Here is a 14,422-nt window from a genome sequence, read left to right as displayed (position 1 = left end):
TGCTCCAGTAATAATTTAAAAACTTTAATACCTTAGTCATCAGATGAGATAGAATCACTCTCTATTACACTTACAGACCTTCTGTTCTCAGCTTAAATCTCAACTTATTCTGAGAGAGAAACAGCATCCGGGGCAAATGTTAAAGTATAGCAAAAAACTCTTGGGGCACAGACTGTTCTATCTGCTTGTATAGCGCATACCCCAATGGAACCATAATCCTTGATTGGTGTTTCTAGGACACCACAATAATAATAATCAAAATACAAATAAATAATTCTAATATATAAAGGAAGCAGTAATTTAATTTGATATAGAACATACTCAGAATTTTAAGAAGTGCTGGTAGTAACAATTCAGACAAAAATAATATGAATTAATCACAGTTTTATTTTTTTATTGAAAGCCCTATTGTTGTATCTAAGCATCATAAAAAAAATTAAAAAATTTAAAAAAAGTGTTTTGACTTATCAAGCTAATTTATCTTCTGAAATAGATAAATAGGAGTTCCTCAGTAGACTGTGGGCCTGATTTCCTCTCACTAGTTTTATAACCAAAAAACACTGATTTAAATGGAGTTATTTCCATTTTACATCGTGAGAGCAGAATCAGACCCTTATACGTTTTAATTGAATGAGAATTGCTCAATTACAGAGACTGCATAAATTTCAATTTTTTAAGTATGTCACCAAATCTAGTTACTTTCTTCAATCAGAAGGAAACATCGTAAGTTCTAGACAACTTTATAAATTTCATTAAAAGTTTTAATCTCAAGTTTATAAAAGTCAATACAGGAAGATGATGACTGAAAACAGTTCATTTTTGGGCCATCAGCCTTGTATTAAAACAATGACTTATTCTAAACATATTTGGGAGTTAAAATATATTTTTGCAATTTTACTGATTTAACATTAAATACTTTTTATTTTGCAAAATTAATTAAATCACATTTGTATTTCATAATAATAATCCCCTCTGCTTTTATCGTTTCCCCAAGCAACTGTTTTAACAAGGTCCCCAAACACCACCTAAACAAAGTAAGCAGCTTTGCAGACTCCATAATATTGAATCTTTCCTTTCAGAGAAACATACAGAGCAAACAAAGACAAAATTCAATTTCTTTTGTTTATGTTGAAAAATTATGCTTTTCCATTTATCCTTCAACATTTTAATCATTCTAATTCTTAAAGCTCCCCATCAAAATTATAAGTACACCCATTTTAGAATGAACATTAAAACCCTTTTTAAAATTGGAACTTTAGAAACTAAAACCAGCAATATATTTACCCAAGGAAGACAGAATTGGAAACTAAGAACTATAACTCTATAGGAGAAAACTGAACAATATGTTTAAGAGTTTATACTTGCATTATTAAGCCGCTACTTCTGTACGTTCCAAGCATTTCTTATATACCTAATTCCTTTTTAGAATAAAACTCAGCTCTCCACAAAACGTAAGCAGTTGGGCTTTGCATTTGGAACTTCACAAGGAGCTTTGGTGATGAAATCCACCTTTCCAACCAAAGACTGGTTGCAGGTCTGCAGAGCGCTTCCTTTACATAATCTCAAACAGTCACACAGAAAGTAACTGAATCTGTGTAAATGGATATCCTCCTTGCTGTATGCACTGAGCTGCCCTTCTTATTATGCAGTGTTCACCATACATATTGACATTCCATCCAGGCACACATTTGGATCCTGATGAATTTAATATACACCTCTACCCCGCTATAACGCGACCCGATATAACACAAATTCAGATATAATGCAGTAAAGCAGTGCTCCAGGGGGCGGGGGGCTGCGCGCTATGGTGGATCAAAGTAAGTTCACTATAATGGGGTAAGTTTTTTTGGCTCCCACGGACAGCGTTATATCGGGGTAGAGCTGTATATAAACACTCCACGTATATTGGGTGATATCAACTTACCTCTGAAAGTCACATTTTCATGGCTTTTATTTTCACTGAGCATGCGGCATAACTGCAAACTGAAAAGAAAAATATTCTTTATACAATTTCAGTTTTCAAAATCAGTCATGAAGTTTAGTTAAAAGAAAATTATACAGTACTGTTTGCTGTTCTATATGTATCTAGATATTTTAGATTTTGACAAACCAAACCAGTTGAAAACCAAAACATAACCTTTACTCAATACTTAAAGCTAAAATTAGGATCTTAATTTAGAAAAGTTACAAATGTAGTAGTACTTCCATACACCAACTTCTAGACTGCCACACTTTCTCAGCATGACTGCCAGAAAGCTGAGAAATTAAGGCAATATAAGGACATGAAAGTAGGCAAGGAAGCACTGCCATTTACATAATATCAATACTTGTATGTCACTTCATTAAGAAGTGACATACAAGTATCTTTCTAATGGCCATTATCGAACTCTTACCCATATGTATGTTTGAAACATTTGTTCACTTTTTAATGCTAGGCATAAAGCATGATTTCACAGAACACAATCCCAGCAAGGGGGAGGAGCGTGCACACATTATTAAGTAACTATTTTAATCTTTGAATAAAAATATAAAAAGATAATTATAGGCTGGAGAGTTCTGTTCTCTGGATCACTGTCTGTGTTATATTGTGCAAATCCCTTATTTTAAAAAATATGTCTACACAACAGCATTCTAAATTACCTTGTATCCATTTTAAAAACAACACGGGACTGTGAAAGAGAAGACCTTATATATTTTAAGATTATTATTTATTTTTTTTTAAATAGCTATCTGTGCACCCAGGTGGGGCTTTGACTTCAAAAATGCTCTTCAAGGGTACCCAGGATCTTCCTGCGCTGTTCTCACTGAAAGATTAGGTCTCAAAACATAAGAGCAGAGATCTAAAAAATGTGTAAATGCCTACATTGATAAAAACATAGTAGACTGCTCAAATCAGACTTTTTTAAAGTTTGCAAGAGAAAAATTATATTCTTGTAAGGAGCACAACTTTAAATATATTACAATTCATTTCAGAGTCTGAGAGAATTAAAAATGAAGACAGCATCAAAACTATGCAATCTCTATATTCTCTCATAAAGCTATATAAACTCATAGCAGTACGTTATAATGCAGATTATATATAAAAATATTAGGCTTCCTTGATATCATAACCAAAATTATACATTAACTCTTCTAAAGAAAGCTCATACAACAATCATAGCCAGTCACTCAGGCTGCTTGAAACCAATGCACACAACTCCCTTCCAATCTGGTCCAAACAGCTGTTCTATCAATCAAAGGACTAGATGATTTTAAAAACAAAAAGATATATATACTGTGTCAAACATTAAGAAAATGCATTATATTTACATTTGAAATTGCACAATAAGCAGGTTCACTGTACAGCTACATTATGGAATTTTTCGTGCCACATGAAGTGAAGATATGGCTCAAATTATTATTACTACTTTTTTACAGTCACAGAAAACACAACAGATTCTCTCTAACATATCACATAACGTGGACAGGACTAGTTCTAAAGCTGGGGCCAAGAAGCTTCTATTTCATTCTTTCACTAACGGTGAATTTTCTTCTATTCATTATTAACCAAGATAAATAGACCTTTAAAAGCATTTACCAAAATCAATATTTCTTCAAAACAACTATTTCAGGCCATCTGATCTCACGCCAGTCTTTATCCTCAGTCTACTATGTATTTTTTTAAATATTAAGTAGATTAATTAGTACACATTACAGTCAGTCTATGAGCAGTCATTTCTACTATCTGCTTAAAATTAACAGTCAAACCAAGTCCCTGATCCTACACTGGGATCCACTAAGGCAGACCCTTTGGAGCACAACGTCCTTCCAATATCAGTTTTCATAACGGATCAACAAACTGTGATGTTAATGGAACTCCACTGTGTGCTGAAGGATCCATAGATCCAGCAGATATTAGTGCAAGTTCAAGGATTTTAAGTTGTTTCTGTACTACAGACAAATATAAACTCCCAACATGACAAACTGAAATGAGACTCAAAATATCAAAGAATGCTCTTTCAGCTCCTCTTGATTATCAACCCATTGTTTAAAGTGGCCAAAGAAATTGCTTAGAATAATATACAGATTGAATGTCTTAATCTCTTTGTCAATGCTGACTACAGATATTGCATTTTTTAAACTTACAGTAGCATGATCCACTCCATACTTTTTGATAATTTGTCATACTTGTTTATCAAAATAAACAAACACTCCTTAAAAAGTACAAAAGATCAGACTAGCGAGGATAATATTTAGGGCTGTTGATTAATCGCAGTTAACTCATGCGATTAACTCAAAAAAATTAATTGGATTACTCACTGTTAAACAACAGAATACCAATTGAAATTTATTACATATTTTGGATGTATTTCTACATTTTCAAATATATCAATTTCAATTATAACACAAAATACAAAAAGTACAGTGCTCACTTTATATTACTTTTATTACAAATATTTGTGCTTTAAAAATGATAAAGAAATAGTATTTTTCAATTTTCCTCATACAAGGACTGTAGTGCACTCTCTTTATCATGAAAGTGCAAATTTTGGGTTTTTGTTACAAAACTGCACTAAAAAAAACCTATGTAAAACTTTAGAGCCTACAAGTCCACTCAGTCCTACTGCTCGTTCAGCCAATTGCTAAGAGAAACAAGTTTGTTTACATTTAGGGGAGATACTGCTGCCCACTTCTTAATTACAATGTCACCTGAAAGTGAGAACAGGTATTTGCATGGCACTGTTGTAGCCGGTGTTGCAAGATATTTATGTGCCAGATACACTAAAGAGTCATATGCCTCTTCATGCTTTGGCCATCGTTCCAGAGGACATGCTTCCATGCTGATGATGCTTTTTAAAAAAATAATGTGTTAATTAAATTTGTGACCAAACTCATTGCTGGAGAATTGTATGTCTCCTGCTCTGTTTTACCCACATTCTGCCATATATTTCATGTTATAGCAGTTTCAGATGATGACCCAGCACATTGTTCACTTTAAGAACACTTTCACTGCATGCTTTCTGAAGTCTTAAAGGAGCAACACACTGATGCAGACACTATAGAATCCAAACCACCAAAAAAGAAAATCAACCTTCTGCTGAGGGCATCTGACTCAGATGATAACAATGAACATTTGTTGGTTCTCACTGCTTTGGACTATTACCAAACAGAACCCTTCACCAGGATGGACACATGTCCTCTGGAATGGTGGTTGAAGCATCATGGTACACATGACTCTTTAGCACATCTGGCATGTAAATATCCTGAGATGCCAGCTACAACAGTGCCATTCAAACACCTGTTCTCATTTTCAGGTGATATTGTAAACAAGAAGCGGGCAGCATTATCTTCTGCAAATGTAAACAAACTTGATTGGCTGAACAAGAAGTAGGACTGATTGGACTTGTAAGCTCTAAAGTTCTACATTGTTTTATTATTTAAGGCAGGGTTTTTTTTGTACATAACTCTACATTTGTAAGTTCAACCTTCCTGGTAAAGAGACTGCACCACAATACTTGTATTAGGTGAACTGAAAAATACTATTTCTTTTTTGGGGGGGGGGGGGGGGTTAACAGTCAAAATGTTTGTAACCAAAAATAAATTTAAAGTGTGCACTGTACAGTTTGTATTCTGTGTTGTAACTGAATATATTTGAAAATGATCGAAAACATCCAAAAATATTTAAATAAATTATATTCTATTATTAACAGTGTGATTAATCATGATTTATTTTTTTAATTGCTTGACAGCCCTAATATTACAAAAGCCGTCAACTCTCATGCTTCAGAGCATAATCTGATCACCACACTTTTATAAAGTATTTTATAAGGAGCAATATGTAGTGGGCTGTTTATATCTGCATTTTGAGCATCCAGAACTGGTCACAGTCAATAATCAAAACACTAAATAAGACAAACTATTAGGTCTGTTTCATTAGGGCAATTCCCAACTTGTAAAATGATGTTTAAGTATAGATAACTAATAACTTTGCCAACATACCATTTCAGACTGTGATCTTGCTAGATCTCAGAAGCAACCCTATATTACCAGCAATCAACGAATTTTCCTAGCTGTCCTCATCTTTCCTTTCTACTAACCGTAGATTGTTCCCCAGACACTTCTTGGTTCTTATTTGAATGATATTTTGTTTCTGTTCTGCCAAGCCCCAACATGGTTAAAGACTAAACATATGCTTGAGAATAGGAGCTTGCCCTCAATGAAAAAGATGGGTAAAACAAGTTTTGCTAACAGCTGTCACTTAGCTTTACTTGCTGGAAATACAGGTGTTGTCCTTCTACAGCTCATCCCCTTTCCATAATTTATGAACTTAATCAGTTATGCTATGCGTTTAATTTAGGCTGCAAGCTCTTTAGAGCTGGAATCATGTCCCAGGTCTTCTGCAAAGCACCTTGCACCCTTTCTAAGCGTCTAATTCCTCATTTCTAGAACTGTTACAAAATATTTTTGAAGCATTTCATTTTGATATCTAAAATGAATGTAAAATGCAATCAATAATTGCTTTTCTTTATTAACAGAAGGGATTGGTCAGTGTTTCAGAATAAAAATTCTATAAACCTTACTCAGTATGTACTTTCAAGGAAACTAGAATTTTGGTGCGCAAGAAATCTTCTGGAATGTTTGATAAAGATACAATTCTACACTTTTAAAAGATTTAAACTGGTAACACTGTGATAAGCCATCATGAGTGCACCAAAATCATTTTATATTCGGTTCTGTTTTTTTAAATCATGGATTCAAAGCCTAGCCTAGAATACTTTCATGTAACATATTTTTAAGATAGTCTTTTTGTTAGAAAATGGTTTAGCTGATCTGTATGAATCCTGTAATAGCCAAAGACTAAGCTAAACCATGCCTTCTAAACTGTTGAAAATTTGCTTTTATAGCACTACAGAGTCTTCAAACAACGCACATATCTTTACACAATCAACTATGAAATATATCTCAACATTAAATTTGTATTTCCCAACTATCATAAGAGGGTTTTCAAAAAAGAATCATATTGAACAGTTTCCTAACTCAAACACGAGTAAGAACTGGACCAGAAAAAAAATAGTAAGTTTCGACTACATGCCTTGCATGTGAAACCTATGTTATATGAAAAATACTGTATAATTTACTGAGCTATATCTATTTATATATTTTAATACACATTGCTTATTACATTTGTATATTATATTGTTCTTGCTATATACACATAAAAATTTGTAAACAATGGCTAATATATGGTCTCTATATTTATTCACTATCTTTCAAGTTTATTGTGAATTCAGTTGTCAACATAGAATCCTAAAGAGGGAAAGTTAAAAAGGAGTTTGAACTTTAGTTTCTTTACAGGCCCATCTACACTGCAGTTATTACTGTCAGGGGACCCTATTACCATACAGCTGTTTCTTTATTTGGTCATAATACAGTTTAGTTTTTAGTATAGATCAAAACATGTTTAAGCCATGGTTATGTCAAGCCTATATATAGCATGATGCAAGGGCACTGACAACAAGGCTATTCCACTCCTTTCACTACAAAATGGAAGAGATCGAGGGAATTACGGTGGTGTTTGCAGAGGGCCTCTACATTCTCCATTCACCTCGCCACCTCTTCCCCTCATCCAGCTTTTAAGAGAACTGTACAGCTATGCCAATTTGAGTAAGGGAAATTAATGATGCTGTGAATACTACTATAATGTCTCACTGAAATTCACATCAAAATATTCTATGCTTAAAATTTAACTTTGAAAGTGTCATCACTTTTAAGAAATGGCAGTGAGATGGAAGCCTTTAAGAGCTCTTCAGATTAATCTACAGTATTAAAAAACCTTCATCCCAAGTAACAAGTCAATGTTAAATTGAAGAGATTGTGAATTTCAAATCAAACCTCCTGATCAGAGGCAACCCCAACACACAGCGGGCAAAAAATACCATCAGGAAACTTGCCAAAGTGGAGACCTCTTATGAATAGGATCTAGGTCACGGTAGGCAACCTATAGCACGTGTGACGAAGGCAGCACGCAAGCTGATTTTCAGTGGCACTCACACTGCCCGGTCCCGGCCACTGGTCGGGGGGGGGGGGGGGGTAGAGGCCTCTGCCTTTTAATTTAATTTAAAATGAAGCTTCTTAAACATTTAAAAAAACTTTACATACAACAATAGTTTAGTTATATATTACAGAAAGAGACCTTCTAAAAACATTCAAATGTATGACTGGCACACGAAACCTTAATTCAGAGTGAATAAATGAAAACTGGGCACATTCTGAAAGGTTGTCGACCAGGTGATACTGACAAGTCATCTCTTTTCTCTGCCAAGCCCAATGGACCCAGATGGATTTGGGAGGACTGAGTGGAACTTTCTTGGCACACAAAGGCCCCCCACGCAGGAGCAGCAGGATGGGATGAACCATGCACGGTAGTGACCACCCTGGGCTGGATCGGGGAAGAGACGTGGGCGTTCAGTCCCTCGGATGGAAGGATTTCGGGGCTGGGGCCTTGCCGGGGAAACTCGGTACTGGGGCGCCTAACGCTCCGGCACTGGCGGAGACAGGCGAACTCGAGAGCCTAGGGCTCAGCCCCGCGGGCGGAGGCACTGGGGGGGAACGGGGGGCAACGCTCGGGGGAGCTTAGCCCAAGGGCAGGAAGGGGCGCTTAGGACTCGTGCGCCCAGAGCCCAGCGAGCCGAGCCGAGCCGAGCCGGGCCGGGGGGAGGGGGCCGGGTCACGCCCCGGTAAAGGGCACAGACCGAGTAGGGGGCGCTGAGCCCTTTGGGATGCGGTGTGAGGAACGCAGCCCGGAGCCCTGCCCTCTGCGTTCCCAACTCCCGGCCCCTCCACCCGACCGGGTCCCAGACTCCAACTCCTGCCGCCCGACCGGCGGGCCCCGGGCTCCAGGCCCCAGCGCCCGGCTCCCCCCGCGCGGCCCCGCACTCACAACTCGCTCTTGCCCGATTTCTCCCAGTTCTTTATCCACTCGGCAGGGAGCGCCCCCGCCGCCGCCATCTTCCCCGTGTGGCGCCGAGAGCCCGGATGGGGGAGCGACGGGCCGGGGTCAGAGGGGACGGGCCGGCCCGCCAGGCATGACGGGAAATGGGCCCGGGGCAGCCTGGGAGAAGAACGCGGGCCCGAGCGGCGACATAACTCGAGAGAGCCCACTGCCTGTCAGCGTGTGGCTGCTGCCGGACCACGGCACCGCCGCCTGCCCGCAAACCTCCCTAGCCAGACACTGACCCACCCCTCGGTACCCCGGCAACACCGGGCCCCCAAGAACCCCCCCACCAAAGACATGGGGAACACCGAACGCCTAGCAGCCCCCCCCGCCAATACTCCGCTAACACCTGGGCCCAGCACTCTCCCTCATACACCAATATCACTGGGCCACAGCATCCCAACCAAAAACATCCAGCCCCCGCAGCCCACCCACTGAATACACTGATACCACCAGATCCTTTGTAAGTCCCCTTCTAAATACAACGTGCCCCCAGCAAGTTCCCCAAATACATTGGACCCCTAACAACCCCCAACACACACACAATATAGTGGGCCCACTGAATGCACCAGGCCCTTGCAACGCTCCCCAAGTACACTGGGCCCCCTGCAACCTTCCCTCAAAGGCATCAGTAATCCTGGGACCTCACCAATCTCCCACAAATACACCTGGTCTCCTGTAGTCCACCCACTGAATACAACAAGTTTGCTGCAGTCCACCCAGCAAATACATCGCAGTTTACCAGGCCTCCATCAACTTCCCCAAATACACCAGGCCCTCAGTTACTGCTGCCACAACAGCGGGCCCACAGCAAATCCCCTCTCATGATGGTAACCCACATTCTCCAGCAACTCTCCTTCCTCAGTGTATTGCAAGCACTGGGTGCCCAGCGACTTTCCACCAACTACACCGCAAACACATGGTCTCCACCAATCCCACAGGGGTAGCACTGAGCCTCTAGCAACTTCCTGCTCATCTCTCCCTCAAACATCCCCATATTGCCTAGACTGCCATCCATGCATATGCCTGTGACTTCACAAACTTACTAAAATAAATGTATTCTTAGATATTTAGCAAAAGGGCACCCATATGACTATTTAATTGTGTAACTCTGGTCTAAAAATTTATAGTGGGAATGTTAATTTGTATAGCTTTAATGATGCAGTTGTAGTCAAGGCACCGCAAAAACTAGTTTGTGTTAAAAGCTTACTTCATCCATATTTGTCATACCAATAGTTAGATAGATATATTCTAAATCTATTGAAAAGAAAGAGTGATCCCTTCATTTCTTAAATCTTAGGGCAAGTCTACTGTACAAAATTAAGTCCACTTAAGTTATGTCAACATAGAGCCACTGCAGTAATGAAATCAGTTTTTCATGTCCACACTACACCCCTTCTGTCAGCAGCGCATGTCCTCATCAAGAGCGCTTCAATCAATTTAACTGTCAATGTGGGGAATTTTGGGGCACTGACAGCTGGAACCACGCAGCCCTGGGCTGACAGCACAGGTCCTGCTGTGCTGTCAGTCTCAGGCAGCAGGGCTCTAGTTGTCAGCCCCGGGCGGTGGGGCTCTGGCTGTCAGGCAGCAAAAGATGATGTAAGCAATGCAGTATCTACCCAGACACTGCGTCAACCTAACTACCCAGACATTGCGTCAACATTGACCTAAGTGCTATGCTTCTCGCAGAGATGGAGTTACTAAGTCAGTGTAGTGGACTACTTACATCGGTGGGAGCTTGCAGAGTTGTGTTGACATAAGTTGCTTTACATCACCCTAACTATAGTGTAGACCAGGCCCTAGTCTCACAATTCAGATTTCAACATTTGAAGATTCAAGGATCTTTATTTTTTCTTTTTAAGCAAAAAGTAGAAATTATGTTTAACTTTTTTTTCAAAAATGCCAAAACATGTATAAAAGAGCTAAAAATACATAAACACTTTACTAATATTGTCCTTCCATGTAAGCAAGGTGCAGTGTGCCCCAATTTACCAGTTTTATCTTAAACCACCACTCCTCTAAACAACACAGCACTTGTGAGCACTTACAATAAAGCTAAGTAAGTTTTATTTAAGTAAGAATAAAGATTTAACAGGAAATAAGAGAGTGGTGGAAACAAGTGGTTACAATGCAAAACAAAATCATAGAAAACAAACCAGAGTCTACACTTATCATCTGAGGAAGTGGGTATTCACCCACGAAAGCTCATGCTCCAAAACATCTGTTAGTCTATAAGGTGCCACAGGATTCTTTGCTGCTTTCACTTATCAATAGTTACCTTTCCTATCTAATAAAGTAGATTTCCTCCCCAAATTCAGTCCATTGTAGAGCTAGATGTTTTTTCAGTAAACAGGATCCAAAATGTTTATAGAATCATAGAAATGTAGGGCTGGAAGGGACCTCAAGAAGTCATCTAGTTCAGTCTGCTGCGCTGAGGCAGGACCAAGTAAACCTAGACCATCCCTGACAGGTGTGTTTATCCAATCTGTTTTTAAAAATCTTCAATGATGACGATTCCACGGCCTCCCTTGAAAGCCTATTCCAGATCTTAACTATTCTTATAGTTAAAGTATTTCCTAATATCTAACCTAAATCTCCCTTGCTCTAGATTAAGCCCCTTACTTCTTGTCCTATCTTCAGTGCACGTGGAGAACAATTGATCACTGTCTTCTTTATAACAGCCTTTAACATATTTGGAGACTGTAATCAAGTTCCTCCTCAGTCTTCTTTTTTCAAAACTAAACATGCCCAGTTTCTTTAACCCTTCCTCATATGTTAGGATCTCTAAACCTTTTATTGTATTTGTTGTTCTCCTGTGGATTCTCTCCAATTTGTCCCCATCTTTCCTAAATTGGACCAGAATTGGACAGCTGACGCCTCACCAGTCCTGAGGAGAGTGGGACAATCACTTCCCATGTCTTACATACAACATTGCTGTTAATACATCCCAGAATGATATTAGTCTTTTTTGCAGCTCCATCACATTGTTGATTCATATTAAATTTGTACCCAGATCCTTTTCAGTAATACTACCACCTAGCCAGTTATTTCCCATTTTGTAGTTGTGCATTAGATTTTTCCTTCCTAAGTAAAGTACTTTGCATTTGTCTTTATTACATTTCATCTTGTTGAATTCAAACCAATTCTCCAATTTGTCAAAGTTGTTTTTAATTCTAATTCTGTCCACCAAATCACTTGCAACCCCTCACAGTTTGATGTCATCTGCAAATTTTATACGCATACTCTCTACCCCATTATCTAAGTTATTCATGATAATATTGAATAGTACCAAACCCAGGACTGACCCCTGTGGAACCACAGTTTGACATTGAACCAATGATAACTACTCCTGGAGTACGGACTTTAAACCAGTTTTTCACCCACCTTACAGTAATTTCATTTAGACCACATTTCCCTAGTTTGCTTATGAGAATGTCATGTGGGGATTTTGTCAAACGTCTTACTAAAATCAAGATATATCATATCTACTGCTTTCCCCCAACCCACTAAGCCAGTAACCCTATCAAAGAAGGAAATTAGGTTGGTTTGGCATGATTTGCTCTTGACAAATCTACGTTGGCCATTCCTTATTATCCAAGTGCTTATACATTGGTTGTCATGAAAGCAGACTTCCTCCCCAAGGAGTTTCATTAGTGAATGGATGCAGAGTTTCTTTTCCTACCCTCTGCTATACTGAATATAGTTTTTTGTTTCTATTCACAGCCAGGACAAATCTCTGTCTGTTCCAATATTCCTTTTTCATCTCTAAGAGGTTTTGATTGTTTGGTGGTGGCTTTGATAGCTTTCTGTTGATAGTTTTGGAAAGAAGCAAAGCTGTTCAATTGAGTCTTGCATTACCTCACCAGCTGATTAGGAAGGAATGACAACTCCCTCTTGCTTGGATGGGCCATCCCCAAGGCCCATTACCTGTTGGTGATTATTTTCTACTCCAGCCTTCTTTCAATATAAATAGATTATTCCTTAAATATTACCCATATATACATCTCACAATGATTATGAGTCTTGACAAGTTATGAGCTAGCTGTAGACATCTCACATGATATTCCTGTTGAATAAATACCCTGCAAAATATGTATTTGGTGTAATGAGTGTGTCAGGTCTGAAGTGAGAACTGTTTAAAAGAAGCAGAGGACCCTTTGTCATACCCCTAGGCAAGTCTGCAGGCCCAGGTCCTGAAAGGTTTATGGTGCAAATCAGGACGTTTTGTGTGTGGATGGTAGGGGGCATTGGGCTTAAACCTCAGTCTGAACCAGGATTACTGTGTAGCATAGACACACCCCCTAAGCCCCTAAGAGGGAGGGCTTGGGAAGCAGCTGCCCTCTGACAGGGACGATTTCTCTGAGCAGACACCTAAACAAAATATATTAAAGATAAGATACTATTTCTACAGGACTGAACAGTTTTTATATAGTGTTCTTTCACAAACACTCTGCCAAACACAACTCAATCTCCTCTGTTTCCCTCTTCAGCTCAGCTCTTCCCTTTGTCTCTCCTGTCTATATAGTTAATGTAATCCTTGATTGGTTTTCCTACTTCTGCTCCTCCTCTTCCATCTCCTTTGTCTACTGATCTGTTTCTCACCCTTCTCAAATATTACCTATATAGATCATGTACCTGTGCTCAAATCCTCATCCGTAATTTCATCTTCATTCTGACCATTGCATTTCCCTTTTCTATAGTGTTCCCAGCTCTCCAGTCTTTAAAATGTGCTGAATTCCTCTGCTCATCTCCACACATATTTTAAGAAATATAACCATATGACCCTATCCTCACAAAAATTTGGCTCCTTTCACTTATAAATCCAGTTAAAAAATATCCCTTCTTTGAGAAACTTGACTAACATTTGCTCCAGCCTCTTTCAGGGACCTTCTTTCTCTTTGGTTTCCTTCCCACTCTCGCTTATCTGACACCAGCCTCCCACTGAGCCTTCACATAATCTCAGCACTGCTGGTATAAAGGTCAACTCTTCCACAGCTCCCTCTATCTGGAAGAGCCTTCCTGTACTCTGTATAGTCACATCAGATTTCTCTATCGCCTATGTGACACAGAGGCTCCTTTGAAAAGGGACCCCTGTTCTTTGCAAACAACTCTCACCTCAGACCTGACAAACTCACTACACCAAAAACAGAAGAACATAAGAATGGCCCTACTGCATCAGACCAAAGGTTCCTCTAGCCCAGTATCCTATCTTCCAAAAGTAGATCGTGCCAGGTGCCCTAGAGGGAATGAACAGAACAGGTAATCATCAAGTGATCCATCCCCTGTTGCTCATTCCCAGCTTTTGGCAAAATATCTCACAGAATATTTATCCATAAAGAATAAAGTGTAAGGTATCACCAGAAAGCTTGTAATTTATCAAGATTCATAATCATTGTGAGATGTATGCATGCATACAATTTAAGGAATAAATGCTTTACAAATTTGCAG

At 39.1% G+C, this 14,422-nt stretch overlaps 1 protein-coding gene across 6 annotated transcripts in view; it reads right to left on the bottom strand.

Annotated features, from left to right (window-relative positions):
• Positions 1–9,029, bottom strand: part of THOC2 (THO complex 2) — a 97,413-nt gene extending 88,384 nt beyond the window's left edge. For 5 of the 6 annotated variants that reach the window (XR_004002158.1, XR_004002160.1, XR_004002159.1 and 2 more), the window contains exons 1-2: positions 8,921–9,029; positions 1,925–1,983 (exon numbers count right to left, since the gene is read on the bottom strand). Coding sequence is in view for 2 of the 6 variants with exons in the window: in XM_030576648.1 (XP_030432508.1) it covers positions 1,925–1,983; positions 8,921–8,988 (127 nt within the window). In the remaining 4 variants the exon portion in view is untranslated. Of the gene's footprint in view, positions 1–1,924; positions 1,984–8,920 lie in introns of those variants that run through there. The other variant, XM_030576650.1, reaches the window with a different exon arrangement.
• Positions 9,030–14,422: the final 5,393 nt, after the last annotated feature.

The sequence above is a fragment of the Gopherus evgoodei genome, chromosome 9 (genome assembly GCF_007399415.2).
Source record: "Gopherus evgoodei ecotype Sinaloan lineage chromosome 9, rGopEvg1_v1.p, whole genome shotgun sequence".
Taxonomy (NCBI): Eukaryota; Metazoa; Chordata; order Testudines; family Testudinidae; genus Gopherus; species Gopherus evgoodei.
This window is presented reverse-complemented; position numbering and strand designations above follow the sequence as displayed.